Genomic DNA, 20,713 nt, shown 5'->3' on the forward strand with positions numbered 1-20,713 from the left:
GGATTTCTTTTTAATCATTACAGACTCCTGTAGGCTAGTATCTATTGCAAATAAGTATTTAACTATTAGTGGGTGATTTGTGCTTCTGATTTTTTTGGTAAGGAGAAAGGAATGGAGCTGACTTGTATCAAAACGCTGCTCAACTATAGGAAGTGGATACAGTAGAGACATAATCTTTGGTAATTTATAACTAACAAAAAGTGAGATCAACAGCCCAGCCAGAAGCTTTTGAACCACATTAATTATAAACCTTTGACTGACCTGCAGCTCCTTTTCTTGTTTTCTCCTCCCCACATGGAACCTGGAGCATGGTGGATGCCTGGAATTTTTCCATTTCAGTTTCACTTTGAATAGTATGAAACAGTAGGTAGCTGATTAACTTCAAGAGCTTTAGGTTAGAACACACTAGGCTTGAGTGCCCAGAGTCCTATGCCAAGAAGGGAAGGTTTCTGGCAAGTTGGCTCCTATTGAGACATCCTTGATGACCTGCAGCCTCCACTGTGAGCTCACATTAAAGTACAGAGCTGACACTAAACCAGTCCACAAGCCAGAGTCTGGGTGGGAAAGCTTCTCGGCTACCACTGACTCTATCATTCAATTGAAATTCATATTTCACACTATACTCTCATGTTAAATACTCTATGGCCCTCCACTAAAGGAATCCCTGTTCTCCCCAGGATGTAGCATCACAGTGCTCAGAGGGTTCAGGTGCATTGGTGGAGAAGTTCAGCACCAGGAGGGGCCTCTTTGTACTCTGGAGTTATCACAAGATTCTACGTATTTTGGGGAAATGATTTCTCCATCACTGCAAGTTGAAATGGGCTTCTAAGACTGCCTCTATTTTGTACTCCAGAATCACCCATTCCCTACATATCTTACTCACTGTTCATCTCAGGAGTACATCATCCATGATTTTATGAGATGATGATGCATCTGCACATAGTCACTCAACACAGGTACACCCACTCACTCTGGTAAGGTTCTGAGTTTGAGAAATGGTCAGGCGTGAAAAGTTTGGCCACTGCTTCCTTCCTGATTTGGCTCCTCATCCCACTATAGGAGGCATAGGCAACTTGGAAATCATAAACCAACAAGCTCAGTCCAGGGAGTGGAGACCTGTCAGCTCTTCCATGTTCCTCTACCCATCACTATAAACCTTACCCACCATTCCAAGGCCTTCCCAAATAACAGTTATTAAACTTCCCTCTTTTATTTCCTTGCTTGTAAGTATGAATTTTGAACCTGGGGTAGGGTGGGGAGTAAACGCACAAATAGTATACAAGTAGTCGAGGCACTAATTGCTGACTGAGAAAACAAATGAAGATTGTGGTTATCTGCCATCTATGAACACTTATCTTCACAGTATGTCCATGGCTGCAGATGTGACAGTGCTACTGCTGTTTCTTGCTTGCCAGTCCCACTGCATGTACCTTCTCACCTCTTTTCCACATCAGATGTTGTCATCTGGTGTAAGCACAGTCTGTGAGTAATTCTTCTGACTCATCGCCAGAGAGGGAGGTTCCCACAGGGGTCAGTGAGGCAGAAAAGCACAGAATTTGGAGTCAAGCCAGATTTAATGCAAATCGCAGCTCAACCATTCTTTTTTTTTTTTTTTTTTTTTTTGAGACGGAGTCTTGCTCTGTCGCCCAGGCTAGAGTGCAGTGGCGCAATCTCGGCTCACTGCAAGCTCCGCCTCCCGGGTTCACGCCATTCTCCTGCCTCAGCCTCTCCGAGTAGCTGGGACTACAGGCGCCCGCCACCGCGCCCAGCTAATTTTTTGTATTTTTAGTAGAGACGGGGTTTCACCGTGGTCTCGATCTCCTGACCTCGTGATCCGCCTGCCTCGGCCTCCCAAAGTGCTGGGATTACAAGCGTGAGCCACCGCACCCGGCCATTCTTTTGCTGTGTGATCTTGGTAAAGTTCATGAGTGAACTCAGTTTCCTTATCCTTATAATGGAGATAACTCCTAGAATGGTGGTGGTGTAAGCTTTTTGTTGACGATAGTGGTGGTGGTGATTTTGTTCTGTTTTTTTTTTTTTTTTTTTTTTTTTTTTGTAACAGCATATATCAGTCCCCATGATATACAGGAGTGCTCACTGCAATGAAGTTCCATTTATGTGAACTTAGATTATGTGAATTTAAAACACAGCAATAAAAAATACTAACAAAGTCTTAGTCCATGCACAAAACATGAAATACAAGATACTCTACATTATTCCTGTGGGGAAAACTGCCTTGAATTATGCAAGTTTTGAATTATGCAATGTCTTCAGGGGCTCATCCCTTACAAGCCAATGTGTCTGAGAATCTACAATCTGCCAAATGAGTGTTAAGATTTATATAAAGTATCTTATTCAATCCTTCAATGACCCCATGAAACTGGAATGTGTGGGCCCCTACTCTGATATGAAGAAATCAAGATTCAAAAAGGTTAAGTAATTTTCCCAAATTCATTCGTCATTCACCTAGGATTCAAATCCAAGTTGGTCTAGCTTCAAAAATATTCATTATTTTTCCTTTTCTTTCTTTCTTCCATATCTTCATAGTCTCCCAGTTTTTCTCTTCTCTTTCTCTTTCTCCTTTTCTCTCTCTCTCTCTCATGCACACACACACACACACACACACACACACATTCTCTGACTACACAAACATTTATTAAGTGAAGCATCATCTCATCATCTCCCCAAAGCCCATTGTTGTCTTTCCAATACTGAGATCACCCAACTGGCTCTTTTCTTCATTGAGATTGTTTTTCTACCAGTGGGCAATTTATTCCGAATCCCCACTTCCCCCTTATTCCTGCCCTTGTTAGATAATAAACATACATCACTTGTTTTGTCACTGAAGGTGCAGGCACAGGAAGTAGACTATGGCAGGAATCAGCGTGCTTGTCTATCAGCCAAAAATGTAGTGACGTGGCAGACATAAGCACAAGGAAGAAGATGCTGCATTGCCCTACTTCCTCCAGATGCTAACCCCTCCTTCACCTTGACTCTCTCAGATGCCTACATTTGCAGGAGGCTGAGACTTGGAGGTGCCTTTCTGCAGAGTGTCCCTATGGTGCCTCTAACAATGGATATCACCTGGTGTTGATTGTGTATTCTAGGGCTGGCAGTTTTATTCTTCTTGTACCTCTCCACTCATGAAACTCACATGGATAGTAAGTTTTGGCAAGCTACTTTAAACAATTTTCTGACCACCATAATGGAGAGAAATGTATTCATCTTTAGAAAGAATATCAGCTCACTAGGCCTGTGTACCATCCAATGCCCAACAAGCTAATTGGTCCCCAAAGGTCCATTTATAATTGGTTGGTTCCTGCAGATACCAGGCTTGGAGGCATTGCCACTCAGTGTCTATTTCTGCAAACAGCACTGTCATAAGTAACTCTTTACTCAACTACTCAGCTTAGAACTCAACAATATTAGATATGGAGAGAAAATGGGGTAAGGGTGGTGACACTGGGATGGGCCAGGTAGTCAGTGCTGTCATCATCCATCTCTGCCAAGGAAATCTGATTTCCTCAGCATTAAATGGCAGGTGTGAGCTCCTTAATTAGGCAATAAAAAGGGCAACTTGGCAGTGAAACTATAAACGTGAAATTGTACAGTACCATGAATCTTTGGCACCAGGATTAATTTGACTATATTTTTTTCTCATGATACAGTTACTGAATATAGGTAAGAGACCAAACAGAAAAAGCAAAACCAGAATACTCATTCCCACCTCTGTTAATTACTAGCTATATAAAGTTTAGATATGCATTTAATAAACTAATTTTCCCCCAAAATGGGAATGGAAAGCATGATGGTATACTTTATAGCACTCAATAAAAGATAAGTTGATTGGAGCTACCAAAGCCTTCTATTTTATGTAATAGAAACACATCTCAGGCTACTGTGGCCAACAGGTATCTCTCATTTCAACAGCTGCATTAATCAAGGTTAATTAAATATTTTCCACATATAAATTAGATACAATGAAATTGTACTATACAGAAGAAAAAACTTCTATTCTGCTTTACCAATAGTTTTCAGGCATAGTTTGAGAATAATTAAACATTTTTTATTTGTATAAATGTAAGTGGCATAAGTGCAATTTTGTTACATGGATATATTGTGGAGAATAATTAAACATTGACTCAAGCAGGTGGATATGAGGAATCATTCCACTTAAAGAAGGAATATCTGAATATTTTGAGATTGCCCTATGAATTCCATTTTGTTTCTTTTCTATTACAAAACAACACTTGATCATAGTCATTTGTGATTTTTCTCCACTGTAGTGAACTGCTCTCTGTACATATTCATTAGCAATCCTCCTTGATTAGCTGCTAGAGGAATGTCGCAGTTCTCTGGGGTCAGCCTAGGGGCTGGGAATGTGGATATACTTTAGTTGGCACATTATCACATGGAAGTGCCTTGCCCATGAGGAATGGAGAGGGTATCCAGGCTGTAAGGACATTCAAGTAATCCTTGTACAATGGTGACTCATTCTTCTGTCCTGGCGATAAACATCATATAGAAAATGTCCCAACCAATAACATCAACTGGCTTCATGGCACAGGAAACAGTATAGTATCTGAACACAGACAAAACAAATTGTGGGGCTAAAGTAAATAAATTCATGACTTGATTTTCTACTTTGAAACTGAACTAATGATGTAATTCACGAAAAAAATTGACTCAGTAAAACTTGCCAAAGGTTTCAAAAATGCCAAGACAGTATTAAAAAGAATATTAATGGGAAATACCTCTAAGAAATGTCTATATAATGCGAAACAACTGAGCAACTAGCCAAATTCCACCATCTCATTTATCTGTTCAAACAACAGATAAATGCTTATCTAGCACCATTAAACCCTAAACCACTACCACTTGACTGGTTCTACTTTCCCGCCAGATATATTTGCAAACTACGTAAGTTATAAAGTCATATAAATAATAAGTATTCTTTCCCTTAATGAAAATAAATCCAGAGTAATTTGGATATCAACAACTATCATCTCTAAAAGACCAAAACTACATTTTTCTTCTTTTTAGTTGTCTTTTTAGTTGTCTTTTTTTTTTGTAGCTTACCCTTCATAAAAAGCAATAATTGTGAAAGGAATTTGAATTTATATAGCACTTGGAAAATTTGACAGTCAACAAAAACTTACAGGGACACTTACTATATGCACAAAAACTTGTCCTTGGTGACATGGATACAGAAGACATTACTGGATCTATATTCCCCCAAGTATCCTATACGTTAGTTGGGTGGATAAAACACATATGCATGAAGCGAAGACTAAACTGGATGATTCTATCTTTAAGTGCGTTACAAATTCTAAAGATGGGCAAGACCACCGTGGGCTAGAATAGGCAAAGAAATTATCACCTTGGGGATGGAATTTAGTCTACTCCTTGAAGAATTATCTGGAAATAAACAGATATAAAACGTGGGAAATGTTTCTATGCTGGGAGAAGAGTGTAGACCAGGGTTTTTCCACCTTATAACACTATCAACATTTGGGACTGGGTAATTATTTGTCATAAAGAGCTGTCCTTTGCATTGCTGGATATTTAACAGCATCCCTGGCCTCAACCCACTAGAAACCAGAACAACTCTTTACTTCCCAGATGGAACAACCAAAAACATCTTCTGACACTGCTGAATGTTCTTCAGAGCAACATCACTTCTGGTTGAGAAGCACTGGACTAGATACAGTTACCTGGGTTTTTTGTTTGTTTGTTTTTGTTTTTGCTGCCTCTCTCTCAGGGTTTTCCAACCTCAGAATTATTAGCGTTTTGACTGGATAAGTCTTTGTTTTGGATGCTGTCCTGTGCATAATAGGATGTTTAGAAGCATCCGTGACCTCAGCTACTAGATGCCAATAGCACCACTCCCTGGTTGTGACAACCAAAAATATCTCCAGACATTGCCAAATGTCCCCTGGAGTGAAAAGTCAACCTCATTTAGGAACTACTGGTGTAGACAAAGTTATCAGTGGAAATGGATTTGGCTTACTCGGGGCTAAGCAAAATTGTTTAAACAAAACACCAAGCTTGTGTTATGAAAGAGTGCAATAAGATTGATTAACTAGGGTAGACACATGCTGTGCGAGGCCTTGAATACCAGAGACTGCGATAGGCAGCCACAATAATTCCTAAGCAGATGTGTTTCAAAATGAAATTGGTGTTTTAAATTTAATTTCACAGAAGCAAAAGACTAGGTGTTATGGGGAAGAACTGAATGCAGGGGGACTGGTTAGGAAGTTGTTATAATAACCAGGCATTAGGTGTTGATGGATAGGATTAAAGTGACATCTTTGGAATGGAGAGAGTAAAGAGTAAACCCAGGATTGCTTTACAGAGAGAAATGTTGAGTCTGTGCAATAGATTGAGTATTAGAGATGAAGACAATGGAGGGGGAAACAGTGGTAAAACCACGTTGCTAGTGAGAAGAAAGATTTAAATGAGATGAATAAGAAGAAAGTGCCATTTAATATGCTTAATTTTGCAAATACTAACTGTAGCTGTTTTAGAATTATCACAGAATGCTGGTGTGAGGTCAGGGCTGAGGGAATAATTTGAGAGCTTTGGAAACACAAAACCTTCATATCCTCAATGAATTCATCCACTCCTATAGCTTTCTTCTTATTCCTGTAGCTTGACAAAATAAAAATTTCCTTCTCACTCACATTATACTCTACTGTGGGGTTGGTGGCCCTAGGTCTTTTGGGGATCCAGGCTTCTTCCATCTTATGGCACTGCCATCTTAAACAGGTGACATCTAAGGTGGCTGCAGAAGGTATAGTCCTAAGGGCCTCATGGAAGATTTTAGAGGTCCTAACATGTATAACTTCTGCCCACATTCCATTGAAGATCCAAGAGAAGTGGAAAATCCAGCTTACTGGTAGAGGAAATGAAATTTAGAAGAATATAGCCAGTCTCTGTTATAGCGCTCAACATACACACCACCACCACCACCACCACCACCACCACCACCACCACCACCCTGACACACAGAAATAAGAAGAAAGCTATAGGAGTGGACTAATTCATTGAGGACATGAAGATAGAGTGAAAACTGAGGAGGAGAGTTTAAGAAATGGAAATACCAAATGAAATAAGATGTCCCAAAGAGAGTAAGGAAGATCAGATGATTCAGAGATGTTGGAGAGCCTAGAAGAGAACCAACCTATATAGAGGTGAAAGTGCCAAGAAGACGGAAGGTAAATTTCCGTAAGGAGGATAATGTCTACTTTGCTAAGACTCTTGCTTTCATCAGAGGCAAAGAGCATCATGATAATTGTTTTAAAAAAAAAAAAAAAAGAAAGAGAAAGAAAGAAAGACACCTTATACATCTATACTCCACCTCAAAACCATCATTAGCTTATCTTTACAAATTTTTGAAACCCCAAACCTATCAGCTTGGCTTTCAATGCCTTCTTTTGCCAGCCTGGCCTACGTGTCCACCCCTCACCATTACCTCCCAGGTGCCCAGCATATCCCAGTCACTGGGTTGCTCATTATTTTCAAGACCACCATGCTCTCTCCCATCTTTATGGCTTTGATTTTACAGCTTCTTCTACCCACCAAAGACCTGGCTCTCCTCAAGCCCTAAAACAAATGCTACACCACCTAGGAATAAAGCCTTTACTGATTTTTCCATCGCCATTAACCTCCCCATATTCCACCAGACTTTTTGTCCTTCTTTTACTTTGTCATGTGGAACCATCTACTTTATATCACTTATATGTTCATGTGACTGTTTCCCTCAGTAGACCATGGGATTCTTAAGCGGTGAAGCAGGGCCACTAAGATGTACAACCCCAAGAAAAACAAGATAACACTAAAGTCTAGGTCACAGGCTGGAAAATGTTTTCTGTAAAGAGCCATATGGTATTTTAGGCTTTGTGGCCATTTGGTTTCTGTCACAACTACTCAACTGTGCCATTTTAGTTCAAAAGTATCCACAGACAATATGTAAATAAATGAATATGGCAGTCTTCAAATAAAACTTTATTTATAAAACGGGCAGTGGACTGAATTTGATCCATGGACTATAATATGCTGCTCCATGATCTATGTGAATGATACTTTCTGGAGCACAGCATGAGTGGGGTCCCCTGAAATATAATCTGGGAAGTCCTGGGGAGAATTAATATACTTCTTAGTCATCTTTGTATCTTTTACCCCATTTCCCACCAGCACCTAGTACAGCCTTCCATGTAGTACGCTCTCAATGTTTGTTTTTGTTTTTCTGAATTAAATATGCCTGAAAAGATACCAACTTAGTTAATCATAACAGCATTTTGAGAACTTCATTACCTTTTAAAACTATCTTGCAAGTTTGTAGTAAAGTAGTTCAAGAAGGAATCTTGTAAGCCCAAGAATCATAAAAAGAATGTAACAGGGGAAGATGTGAGCTCAAAACATCTAAGGATTAGCAGCTAAAAGAAGAGAATCTGACATCAGAGCTGCGTAAATGCAACAAAAAGGCATTTCAGTTCTGAGAAACCAGCACCAAGGAACATCACATCATATGTGATAGATGTCTCACAACACCCTCTAAATCCATGTGAATAATGCATTTAATGCCAGCACTTCAACGCTGGAAAGATGTTCATGATTTGGAGGAAACTCAGAGACCAACCAAAACGATTAAGAGACTGGAAGGACTCATTTATGAGCAGCTATAAAAGAAGCCAAATATGAGCTTGGTCTGCTGATTGCTAGAAGAAGATGGGGAAAAGGTGTACAAATTACTGAATGCTGTAAACACCAGGAAGAGGAGGAATGATGGTCAGCTCTACTGGACTTAGCTCTTGGTATGCACATATCTTGGGCATTAACACATTCCTCTCATTATTGGGTCTTAAAACATTTATGGGCCATCTGAATAATATATAACTGGAAATGCTGTGATTGGTAATGTTCTATTATTACAGGAAAATAGGATTGTTCCAGAAGAGCAAATACAAGACAAACTATGGTTTATTAAGGAAGCAAATGTTCCAGGAATGTTAGGCGAGCTGAGAGAATAAAAACTCACTAATAGTACACTCTTAGAAGTATCAAATATATACAATTGTGGGTAACAGTATATCATTCATAACTGTTTAAATTAAAGCACAAAGATGCAAAAATAGCTAGATATTTCCTTCCTTCTTTCATTCATTCATTCATTCAACCATCAGTCCATCTATCATCGATCCATCCACCATGTATTTATCCACCAATCCATCATCCATCCCACATAACTACTGCCTACACACTATTTGCTAGGTCCTGTGCTGGTGATACAAAGTAATACTGCACAGGGCCTAAACTAAAAACAAAAACAAAAAAATAAACCTACAGTCTAAGAGTGGGGTCAGGGAATACTTTAAAATACAACTGGCCGGGCGCAGTGGCTCACGCCTGTAATTCCAGCATTTTAGGAGGCTGAGATGGGCAAATCATTTGAGGTCAGCAGTTTGAGACCAGCCTAGCCAACATGGTGAAACCCTGTCTCTACTAAAAAATACAAAAGTTAGCCAGGTGTGGTGGCACGTGCCTGTAATCCCAGTTACTCGGGAGGCTGAGGTAGGAGAATCATTTGATCCTCGGAGGCAGAGATTGCAGTGAGCCGAGATCGCACCACTGCACTCCAGCCTGGGTAACAGTGCGAGACACCATCTCAAAAAACAAAACATATATATATATATGTGTGTGTGTATATATATATGTATATTTATGTGTGTATATATGTATTTATATATGTAGGGGTGTGTGTGTGTGTGTGTGTGTATATATATAAATATATATAAAATTGTAAGTTGAGTGAGATGAGGGACATCTTCCATGTAAAAAGTGGGCTAAGAAGTAACAGATAAGTTCAATAGAGAGTGATAAGGGAACAAAGAAATGTGGTCCCTAACTCAGATGAGAGAAAGGGGAAAGGTTGGGATATTCCCAGGGGAATTGATATGTCGGCTAAGTCCTAAAGAATTCTGAGGCATCTATTAATCAGAAGGAGTGGGAATAACCATCCCAGGTAGGAAGAATAATATGTTTAAAAGACTGGAGATAACAAAGTACTAGATCATTTTATCACAACACATGTAGAACAGACACAAGTACTTCAGATTGTTTTAGACAAATAGTGTAAGGCAGGTGGTGATCTTAAAAATAATAATTAGAATATATTATGATTGTGGGTGAGTTTTATGTTCCTTATTAATTTTTGTCTCTTCCAAAATTTATCCATTAACAAAATCACACCCTTCTATGGCCAAATAATTGCAAACATTTATAAGGACTTATTCTGTGTTTGAAACTATTTTAAAATCTTTTTTTTTTAAATTATACTTTAAGTTCTGGGGTAAAGGTGCACAACGCGCAGGTTTGTTACATATGTACCCATATGCTATGTTGGTATGCTGCACCCATTAACTCGTCATTTACATTACGTATATCTCCTGATGCTTTCCTTCCCTCCTCCCCCAACCCCACGACAGGCCCCGGTGTGTGATGTTCCCCTTCCTGTGTCCAAGTGTTCTCATTCTTCAATTCCCACCTATGAGTGACAACATGCGGTGTTTGGTTTTTTTGTCCTTGCGATAGTTTGCTGAGAATGATGGTTTCCGGCTTCATCCATGTCCCTACAAAGGACATGAACTCATCATTTTTTATGGCCACATAGTATTCCATGGTGTATATGTGCCACATTTTCTTAATCCAGTCTATCATTGATGGACATTTGGGTTGGTTGCAAGTCTTTGCTATTGTGAATAGTGCTACAATAAACATACGTGTGCATGTGTCTTTATAGCAGTATGATTTATGATCCTTTGGGTATATACCCAGTAATAGGATGGCTGAGTCAAATGGTATTTCTGGTTCTAGATCCTTGAGGAATCGCCACACTGACTTCCACAATGGTTGAACTAGTTTACAGTCCCACCAACAGTGTAAAAGTCTTCCTATTTCTCCACATCCTCTCCAGCACCTGTTGTTTCCTGACTTTTTAATGATGGCCATTCTAACTGGTGTGAGATGGTATCTCATTGTGGTTTTGATTTGCATTTCTCTGATGGCCAGTGATGATGAGCATTTTTTCATATGTCTGTTGGCTGCATAAATGTCTTCTTTTGAGAAGTGTCTGTTCATGTCCTTTGCCCACTTTATGATGGGGTTGTTTTTTTCTTGTAAATTTGTTTGAGTTCATTGTAGATTCTGGATATTAGCCCTTTGTCAGATGAGTAGGTTGCAAAAATTTTCTCCCATTCTGTAGGTTGCCTGTTCACTCTGATGGTAATTTCCTTCACTGTGCAGAAGCTCTTTAGTTTACTTAGATCCCATTTGTCAATTTTGGCTTTTGTTGCCATTCCTTTTGGTGTTTTAGAGATGAAGTCCTTGCCCATGCCTATGTCCTGAATGGTATTGCCTAGGTTTTCTTCTAGGGTTTTTATGGTTTTAGGTCTAACATGTAAGTCTTTAATCCATCTTGAATTAATTTTTGTATAAGGTGTAAGGAAGGGATCCAGTTTCAGCTTTCTACATATGGCTAGCCAATTTTCCCAGCACCATTTATTAAATAGGGAATCCTTTCCCTATTTCTTGTATTTGTCAGGTTTGTCAAAGATCAGATGGTTGTAGATGTGTGGTATTATTTCTGAGGGCTCTGTTCTGTTCCATTGGTCTAGATCTCTGTTTTGGTACCAATACTATGCTGTTTTGGTTACTGTAGCCTTGTAGTATAGTTTGAAGTCAGGTACTGTGATGCCTCCAGCTTTGTTTTTTTGGCTTAGAATTATCTTGGCAATGCAGGCTCTTTTTTGGTTCCATATGAACTTTAAAGTAGTTTTTTCCAATTCTGTGAAGAAAGGCATTGGTAGCTTGATGAGGATGGCATTGAATCTATAAATTACCTTGGGCAGTATGGCCATTTTAATTAGCATGGAATGTTCTTCCATTTTTTTGTGTCCTCTTTTATTTCATTGAGCAGTGGTTTGTAGTTCTCCTTCCAGAGGTCCTTCATATCCCTTGAGTTGGATTCCTAGGTATTTTATTCTCTTTGAAGCAATTGTGAATGGGAGTTCACTCATGATTTGGCTCTCTGTCTGTTATTGGTGTATAAGAATGCTTGTGATTTTTGCACATTGATTTTGTGTCCTGAGACTTAGCTGAAGTTGCTTATCAGCTTAACGAGATTTTGGGCTGAGACAATGGGGTTTTCTAAAGATACAATCATGTCATCTGCAAACAGGGACAATTTGACTTCCTCTTTTCCTAATTGAATACCCTGTATTTCCTTCTCCTGCCTAATTGCCCTGGCCAGAACTTCTAACACTGTGTTGAATAGGAGTGGTGAGAGAGGGCATCCCTGTCTTGTGCCAGTTTTCAAAGGGAATGCTTCCAGTTTTTGCCCATTCAGGATGATATTGGCTGTGGGTTTGTCATAAATAGCTCTTATTATTTTGAGATACGTCCCATCAATACCTAAATTATTGAGAGTTTTTAGCATGAAGGGCTGTTGAATTTTGTCAAAGGCCTTTTCTGCATCTATTGAGATAATTATGTGGTTCTTTTCTTTGGTTCTGTTTATATGCTGGATTATGTTTACTGATTTGGGCTGCATCCCAGGGATGAAGCCCACTTGATCATGGTGGATAAGCTTTTTGATGTGCTGCTGGATTTGGTTTGCCAGTATTTTATTGAGGGTTTTTGCATCGATGTTCATCAGGGATATTGGTCTAAAATTCTCTTTTTTGGTTGTGTCTCTGCCAGGCTTTGGTATCAGGATGATGCTGGCCTCATAAAATGACTTAGGGAGGATTCCCTCTTTTTCTGTTGATTGGAATAGTTTCAGAAGGAATGGTACCAGTTCCTCCTTGTACCTCTGGTAGAATTCGGCTGTGAATCCATCTGGTCCTGGACTTTCTTTGGTTGGTAGGCTATTAATTGCCTCAATTTCACAGCCTGTTATTGGTCTATTCAGAGATTCAACTTCTTCCTAGTTTTGTCTTGGGAGGGTATATGTGTCCAGGAATTTAACCATTTCTTCTAGATTTTCTAGTTTATTTGCGTAGAGGTGTTTATAGTATTCCCTGATGGTAGTTTGTATTTCTGTGGGATCAGTGGTGATATCCCCTTTATCATTTTTTATTGCGTCTATTTGATTCTTCTCTCTTTTCTTCTTAGTCTTGCTAGCAGTCTATCAATTTTGTTGATCTTTTCAAAAAGCAGCTCCTGGATTCATTGATTTTTTGAAGGGTTTTTTGTGACTCTATCTCCTTCAGTTCTGCTCTGATCTTAGTTATTTCTTGCCTTCTGCTAGCTTTTGAATGTGTTTGCTCTTGCTTCTCTAGTTCTTTTAATTGTGATGTTAGGGTGTCAATTTTGGATCTTTCCTGCTTTCTCTTGTGGGCATTTAGTGCTATAAATTTCCCTCTACACACTGCTTAAATGTGTCCCAGAGATTTGGTATGTTGTGTCTTTGTTCTCCTTGGCTTCAAAGAACATCTTTATTTCTGCCTTCATTTTGTTATGTACCCAGTAGTCATTCAGGAACAGGTTGTTCAGTTTCCATGTAGTTGTGTAGTTTTGAGTGAGTTTCTTAATACTGAGTTCTAGTTTTATTTCACCATTGTCTGAGAGACAGTTTGTTACGATTTCTGTTCTTTTACATTTGCTGAGGAGTGCTTTACTTCGAACTATGTGGTCAATTTTGGAATAAGTGTGATGTGGTGCTCAGAAGAATGTATATTCTGTTTATTTGGGGTGGAGAGTTCTGTAGATGTCTATTAGGTCTGCTTGGTGCAGAGCTGAGTTCAATTCCTGGATATCCTTGCTAACTTTGTCTTGTTGATCTGTCTAATGTTGACAGTGGGGTGTTAAAGTCTCCAATTATTATTGTGTGGGATTCTAAGTCTCTTTGTAGATCTCCAAGGACTTGCTTTATGAATCTGGGTGCTCTTGTGTTGGGTGGATATATCCTTAGGACAGTTAGCTCTTCTTGTTGAATTGATCTCTTTGCCATTATGTAATGGCCTTCTTTGTCTCTTTTGATCTTTGTTGGTTTAAAGTCTGTTTTATCCGAGACTAGGATTGCAACCCCTGCCTTTTTTTGTTTTCCATTTGCTTGGTAGATCTTCCTCCATCCTTTTATTCTGAGCCTATGTGTGTCTCTGCACATGAGATGGGTCTCCTGAATACAGCACACTGATGGGTCCTGATTCTTAATCCAATTTGCCAGTCTTTGTCTTTTAATTGGAGCATTTAGCCCATTTACATTTAAAGTTAATATTGTTATGTGTGAATTTGATCCTGTCATTATGATGTTAGCTGGTTATTTTGCCCGTTAGTTGATGCAGTTTCTTCCTAGCCTCGATGGTCTTTAAAATTTGGCATGTTTTTGCAGTGGCTGGTACCATTTGTTCCTTTCCATGTTTAGTGCTTCCTTCAGGAGCTCTTTTAGGGCAGCCCTGGTGGTGACAAAATCTCTCAGCATTTGCTTGTCTGTAAAGGATTTTATTTCTCCTTCACTTATGAAGCTTAGTTTGGCTGGATATGAAATTCTGGGTTGAAAATTCTTTTCTTTAAGAATGTTGAATATTGTTCCCCACTCTCTTCTGGCTTGTAGAGTTTCTGCCAAGAGATCCGCTGTTAGTCTGATGGGCTTCCCTTTGTGGGTAACCCGAGCTTTCTCTCTGGTTGCCGTTAACATTTTTTCCTTCATTTCAGCTTTGGTGAATTTGACAATTATGTGTCTTGGAGTTGCTCTTCTCGAGGAGTATCTTTGTGGCATTCTCTGTATTTCCTGAATTTGAATGTTGGCCTGCCTTCCTAGCTTGGGGAAGTTCTCCTGGATAATATCCTGAAGAGTGTTTTCCAATTTGGTTCCATTATCCTCGTCACCTTCAGGTACACCAATCAGACGTAGATTTGGTCTTTTCACATAGTCTCATATTTCTTGGAGGCTTTGTTCATTTCTTTTTACTCTTTTTTCTCTAAACTTCTCTTCTCGCTTCATTTCATTAATTTGATCTTGAGTCACTGATACCCTTTCTTCCAGTTGATCGAATCAGCTACTGAAGCTTGTGCATTCATCACACAGTTCTTATGCCATGGTTTTCAGCTCCAACAGGTCATTTAAGGACTTCTCTACACTGTTTATTCTAGTTAGCCATTCATTTAATCTTTTTTGAAGGTTTTTAGCTTCTTTGTGATGGGTTTGAACTTCCTCCTTTAGCTTGGAGAAGTTTGATCGTCTGAAGCCTTCTTCTCTCAACTTGTCAAAGTCATTCTCTGTCCAGCTTTGTTCCATTGCTGGCGAGGAGCTGTGTTCATTTGGAGGGGAAGAGGTGCTCTGATTTTTAGAATTTTCAGCTTTTCTGCTCTGTTTTTTCGCCATCTTTGTGGTTTTTACCTACCTTTGGTCTTTGATGATGGTGATGTACAGATGGAGTTTTGGTGTGGATGTCCTTTCTGTTTGTTAGTTTTCCTTCTAACAGTCAGGACCCTCAGCTGTAGGTCTGTTGGAGTTTGCTAGAGGTCCACTCCAGATGCTATTTGCCTGGGTATCAGCAGCGGAGGCTGCAGAACAGCGAATATTGCTGAACAGCCAATGTTGCTGCCTGATCTTTCCTCTGGAAGCTTCATCTCAGAGGGGTACCCGGCCGTGTGAGGTGTCAATCTGCCCCTACTCGGGGGTGCCTCCCAGTTAGGCTACTTGGGGGTCAGGGACCCACTTGAAGAGGCAGTCTGTCCGTTCTCAGATCTCAAACTCAGTTCTGGGAGAACCACTACTCTGTTCAAAGCTGTCAGACAGGGACATTTAAGTCTGCAGAGGTTTCTGCTGCCTTTTGTTTGGCTATGCCCCGCCCCCAGAGGTGGAATCTACAGAGGCAGGCAGGCCTCCTTGAGCTGCAGTGGGCTCCACCCAGTTCAAGCTTCCAGGCCGCTTTGTTTACCTACTCAAGCCTCAGCAATGACGGCCGCCCCTCCCCCAGCCTTGCTGCCACCTCTCAGTTCAATCTCAGACTGCTGTGCTAGCAATGAGTGAGGCTCCGTGGGTGTGGGACTCTCCAAGCCAGGCACAGGATATAATCTCCTGGTGTGCCGTTTGCTAACACACTTGGAAAAGTGCAGTATTAGGGTGGGAGTGACCTAATTTTCCAGGTGCCATCTGTCACCCCTTCCCTTGGCTAGGAAAGGGAATTCCCTGACCCCTTGTGCTTCCCGGGTGAGGCAATGCCTCGCCCTGCTTTGGCTCATGCTTGGTGGGCTGCACCCACTGTCCTGCCCCCACTGTCTGAGGAGCCCCAGTCAGATGAACCCAGTACCTCAGTTGGAAATGCAGAAATCACCCATCTTCTGTGTCACTCACACTGGGAGCTGTAGACTGGAGCTGTTCCTATTCGGCCATCTTGGAACTACTTTCTGAAACTATTCTAAAATCTTTATGTATATTAAGTGATTTTATCCACTTAACAGCCCTATGAGGTAGGTACTATTATTGCTCCTATTTTAAAGATGAGGAACAGAGGCAGAGGGAGGTTAAATAACATAACTGAATTATACAGATAGTAGCAGAGCAGCATTTCTTAATTGGGGCATCTTACTCCAGAATCTCTGCTTTTATGTCCACTGTGCTCCTGCAAACCTTCTAATTCAAGAGCCTATTTTCATATCTTCACTTCTGTAACTCACCTAAAAGTTGATGCAACAAATAATCAGGGACACAGTCAAATATTTTGGGAGAAGAATGTTTATAGCAGCAAAACTTATAAAATATAAGATAGAAAATAACCTATATGTCCTACAATGTGGAATGTTTAATCATGGTATAGACCATTAGGCAAGCATTAGAAATTACGATCTAGAAGAATAATAAATAACATGGGAAATGCTCAGTATAAAGGTCAAAGGGAAATGCAAAGATACAAACCGTGATCCTAGCAATGTGTTTGTGTGTGTTCAGAAAGGAAATCCATTAGTTAGACTGAGTTCCAATTCCAATCTTGACTCTGTCATTTATTACTTTTGTGACCTTGGATAATAATTTCATCCCTCTTTACCCCAGTTTTCTCATCAGAAAATTGGGATGAGTTGTTGTAAGGGTTAAAAAATTCACACATGTAAAATGCTTAAAATACTGGCTGGCAAGCACTTGACAGCTATCAAAATATAGGAAACTCTATTTAAAAATTAGAACTGAATAGTACACATTCAGTTGGTAGTTTAATAAGTATTCTTTGTAGTCTAGGATCCAATATTTTATAGCTTCCTCCAATTATTTTTCCCTTTTACACTTGAAAAAATAATTGTAAGTCGAGTGAGATGAGGGGCATTTTCCATTGCAAGCAAAAAGTATCTGCTTTCAGAATCTACTTTGTCAAATTATAAGACTTACTAAACACTTAAGCAAACACTGAAGGGTTATCAAAGTTTTCTTTTTAATTAGATACCTTCTCAAGGCTAGATTCCTGATATTTTACTTTGGTTGAATACTCTTAAGTTGTGACGATTTAAAACTATTTCGAACTGTGTTTTCCTGTCAGTTAGGATCAGTAAATTGAAGAAAATTACAAATTGGCTTTTGAAGAGCCTAAGGCCATATATAGTTTACTTCTCATCCATGTTTTGAAATTATCTTAATTATATTGGTTTTTAAATGTTAATTTAAAAAATAGAAGGAAGTGAGCAGTTTTAATAATAGCACCCATCTATTTTGCCTCAAAGTTTTGTTTTTCTTTTTTTAATTAAGAGAACATTTTTAATTGACAAGTAATTGTATATATTTATGGTGTATAACATGTTTCAATATATGTACACATCATGGAATGTCTAAATTGAGCTACTTAACATATGCGTTATTTCACATATTTATTTGTAGTGAGAACGCTTAAAATCTGTCATTAAGGAAATTCTTGAAGTCATTGGAGCTGGTCTCAGGAATAAAGCTCCTGGTTCAGGGGCATGTGACTTTCAGTGCTCTGCCCAGAATCTTCAAAGTAGAATCAATGGCTTAAGCACTTTCTTAAGAAAACGCTGGAAAATCCTTGACCAAGGAAATTAGGTTATTTTGCTGCTCACACCATTAAGAATCTGGTTTCCTGGCAAGCTTTCATAGTCTTTCTTTCTCTCTCTCTCTCTCTCTCTCTCTGTGTGTGTGTATGTGTGTCTCTCTCTCAGGTCTCCTATGTAAAAGCGATTGACATCTGGATGGCGGTGTGCCTTCTGTTTGTGTTTGCTGCCTTACTGGAATACGCAGCGGTGAACTTTGTCTCCAGGCAACACAAGGAGTTCCTGCGACTCCGAAGAAGACAGAAGAGGCAGAATAAGGTATGATTGCCTCTCAGTTCAGACAATGTAGCGCTCGAGTTGGTTAGCTAGGCAATGTAATTCAGAAAAACAGAAGAGCACACAATAAGCAAGAAGCCAAGGTTAATTTTTGTTCTGATTTGTCCTACTATACTGACTTAGTGCTCAGCTTAGGCCTTTAAAATTGGGGAGGATTGTCAGATTCAGCAAATAAAAATACATATCATGGAGTTAAACTGGAATTTCAGATAACAAGAAACAGTTTTTAGTATAAGCACATACCAAATATTGCATGGGACATACTTATACTAAAAATTGTTTATCTGAAATTCTGAAGTAACTGGGCTCCCTGTATTTATCTGGCAACTCTAATTGGGGATATATACTCGATCTGACAAAGTTACTTTAAAATCCTGGTTCTTCTAAATATTGACTGTGTGTGTGTGTGTGTGTGTGTGTGTGTGCATGCGTGTACATCACTGATCTGATTGACTTCTTTTCATCAATTGCTCTGGCTTTATGTAAATTATGCTGTACCCACGTAGATTGCAACATGATAAATCCAGTGAGACTGATCTCATTATCTCAACTTTAACTTTAGTGCAGAATTCTAAGCTTTACACTGTCCAGAGACTTCAGGTTTGAAATGCATAGCTCAAGATCTCCAGTCCTGTGGTTCCCAAACTTGCCTGCACATTAGAATCGCCTGGGGATATTTTAAAAATCCCAAGACACACCTTACACCAATTAAACCTCAATGTTAGGAGGGGTACCAGCCTCCGTATTTCTGCAGCTCCCCAGGCAATTCTGGTGTGCACACATGCTTGGAAAGCACTGTTCTGGTTTATAACCCAATCTCATAGAGGCTATCAAAAGGCTTGCACTTGTTTTCCATTTCAAACTCTGGGAGAGAAACATACCCTTTGATACGGAGATTGTTACCTCCTGTAATAATATTGCTTGAGAACTAAAGTTAACATTTTATGTACAGTAGAGAGAGACTTTTCAAAATCTGTTCCAGAAAATATTTGATAAATTAATCCTGCTGGCGAAGTAATAGTTATATGCTACTCTGTTGGAATGAAAACAAAAATATTTCACAGTCCCTATTAATGCTGCAAATACCTAGATGTAAAGCTGAATATTTGTTGTGAGACATTGCTTATATTGAGGAGTTTATGTGGGTATGAGCTCACTGAGTTCTGACTGCATCCACTAAAAGGTTTCCTGCACATACTCTGGGCTGGAAGAGATAAATCTATCCTGTTAGCTGCCCTGTCTCACTCTTCGCTACCTCTCAGGAACATTTTGTCCTGCCATAGATAAGGAAAACAAGTAAAGAAGCACAAATATCCTCTTTGCTGTACATTACCTTTTAATGTTGTGCCTTTCTCAATTTTCTCCTCACTGCCTCCCTGTTGGTGCTAATGTTTCTTTAATCACATTCACAGAAGTCCAGCACACAGCAGCAAAAGTTCAGGATCACTTGTGCCACCCAGAAAATATTCTTACATTATGATGGCATTTCAACACAAAACAGTATAGAGTTAAAAGAACTCATGCTGCAACTGTCTATTAGTCAGTGGATGGTTTAAGTCCTTCAACAACTTCTTTTACATATGGTAATACTGCTCAGGTTTCCCAAACTTAGCTTATCATAATGAGACTCACCTAGGACCCTTGTGAAACATACTAATTCTCAGCAAAATTCCTTTCAGATGTTGATTTATAAAGTTGGGTGGAATACAAGAATCTGTACTCTTAATAAGCACTCTAGGTGATTCTTATGATGAGATAAATTTAAGAAACACTATCCTGGCTTACTGACTGCATACTCTCCTAGACTAGAGATGGAAAATGGGTTTCATTTTGCTTCCCAATTCTAAATAATTGTTAGGGAATTTTTGAAATGCTGTGTGAAGGATTCTTAGACTGTACCTGGGCTCTGTGGGAATGAGATCTGTCATCAATTAGCAACGTCTGGCATTACATAATAACAGATATTAAAGACTAATTTTTAAAAAAGTATAACTAGCAAACAATGGGGGGGTGGATATGGAATAATAAAAAGACAAAATCAATCTAAAAGAAAGAGGGAATGCAGAACAAGACAGATAAAGAGAAAGCAAATAGATAAGTGGTAGATTAAACCCAAATATATTATAAGTACAGTAAAGGAAAATAGAATAAATACCTCTATTAAAAGACAAACATTTTCAGATGAAATTTAAAAATAAAACTCAACTTTAGTCAGCCTCCAATAAGCACACCTATAATATAAAGATACAGAAAGCTTCAAAGTAACTGTGGATAAAGATATATCATGCAAACACTAACCAAGTAAAGCCAGTTTAGCTCCATTAATATTAGATAAAGTAGACTTTAAAACCAAAATTATTACTAGAAATAGAGATAT

General features: G+C 39.2%; 1 protein-coding gene across 4 annotated transcripts in view; it reads left to right on the forward strand.

The window, feature by feature from the left end:
• The window catches only part of GLRA2 (glycine receptor alpha 2), a 227,814-nt gene that overhangs the window by 160,873 nt on the left and 46,228 nt on the right, over positions 1-20,713 (forward strand). For all 4 annotated transcript variants that reach the window (XM_055267588.1, XM_055267589.1, XM_055267590.2 and 1 more), the window contains one exon: positions 18,169-18,318. In XM_055267588.1, the coding sequence (XP_055123563.1) occupies positions 18,169-18,318 (150 nt within the window). The remainder of the gene's footprint in view (positions 1-18,168; positions 18,319-20,713) is intronic.

The sequence above is a fragment of the Symphalangus syndactylus genome, chromosome X (genome assembly GCF_028878055.3).
Source record: "Symphalangus syndactylus isolate Jambi chromosome X, NHGRI_mSymSyn1-v2.1_pri, whole genome shotgun sequence".
NCBI classification, from domain to species: Eukaryota; Metazoa; Chordata; class Mammalia; order Primates; family Hylobatidae; genus Symphalangus; species Symphalangus syndactylus.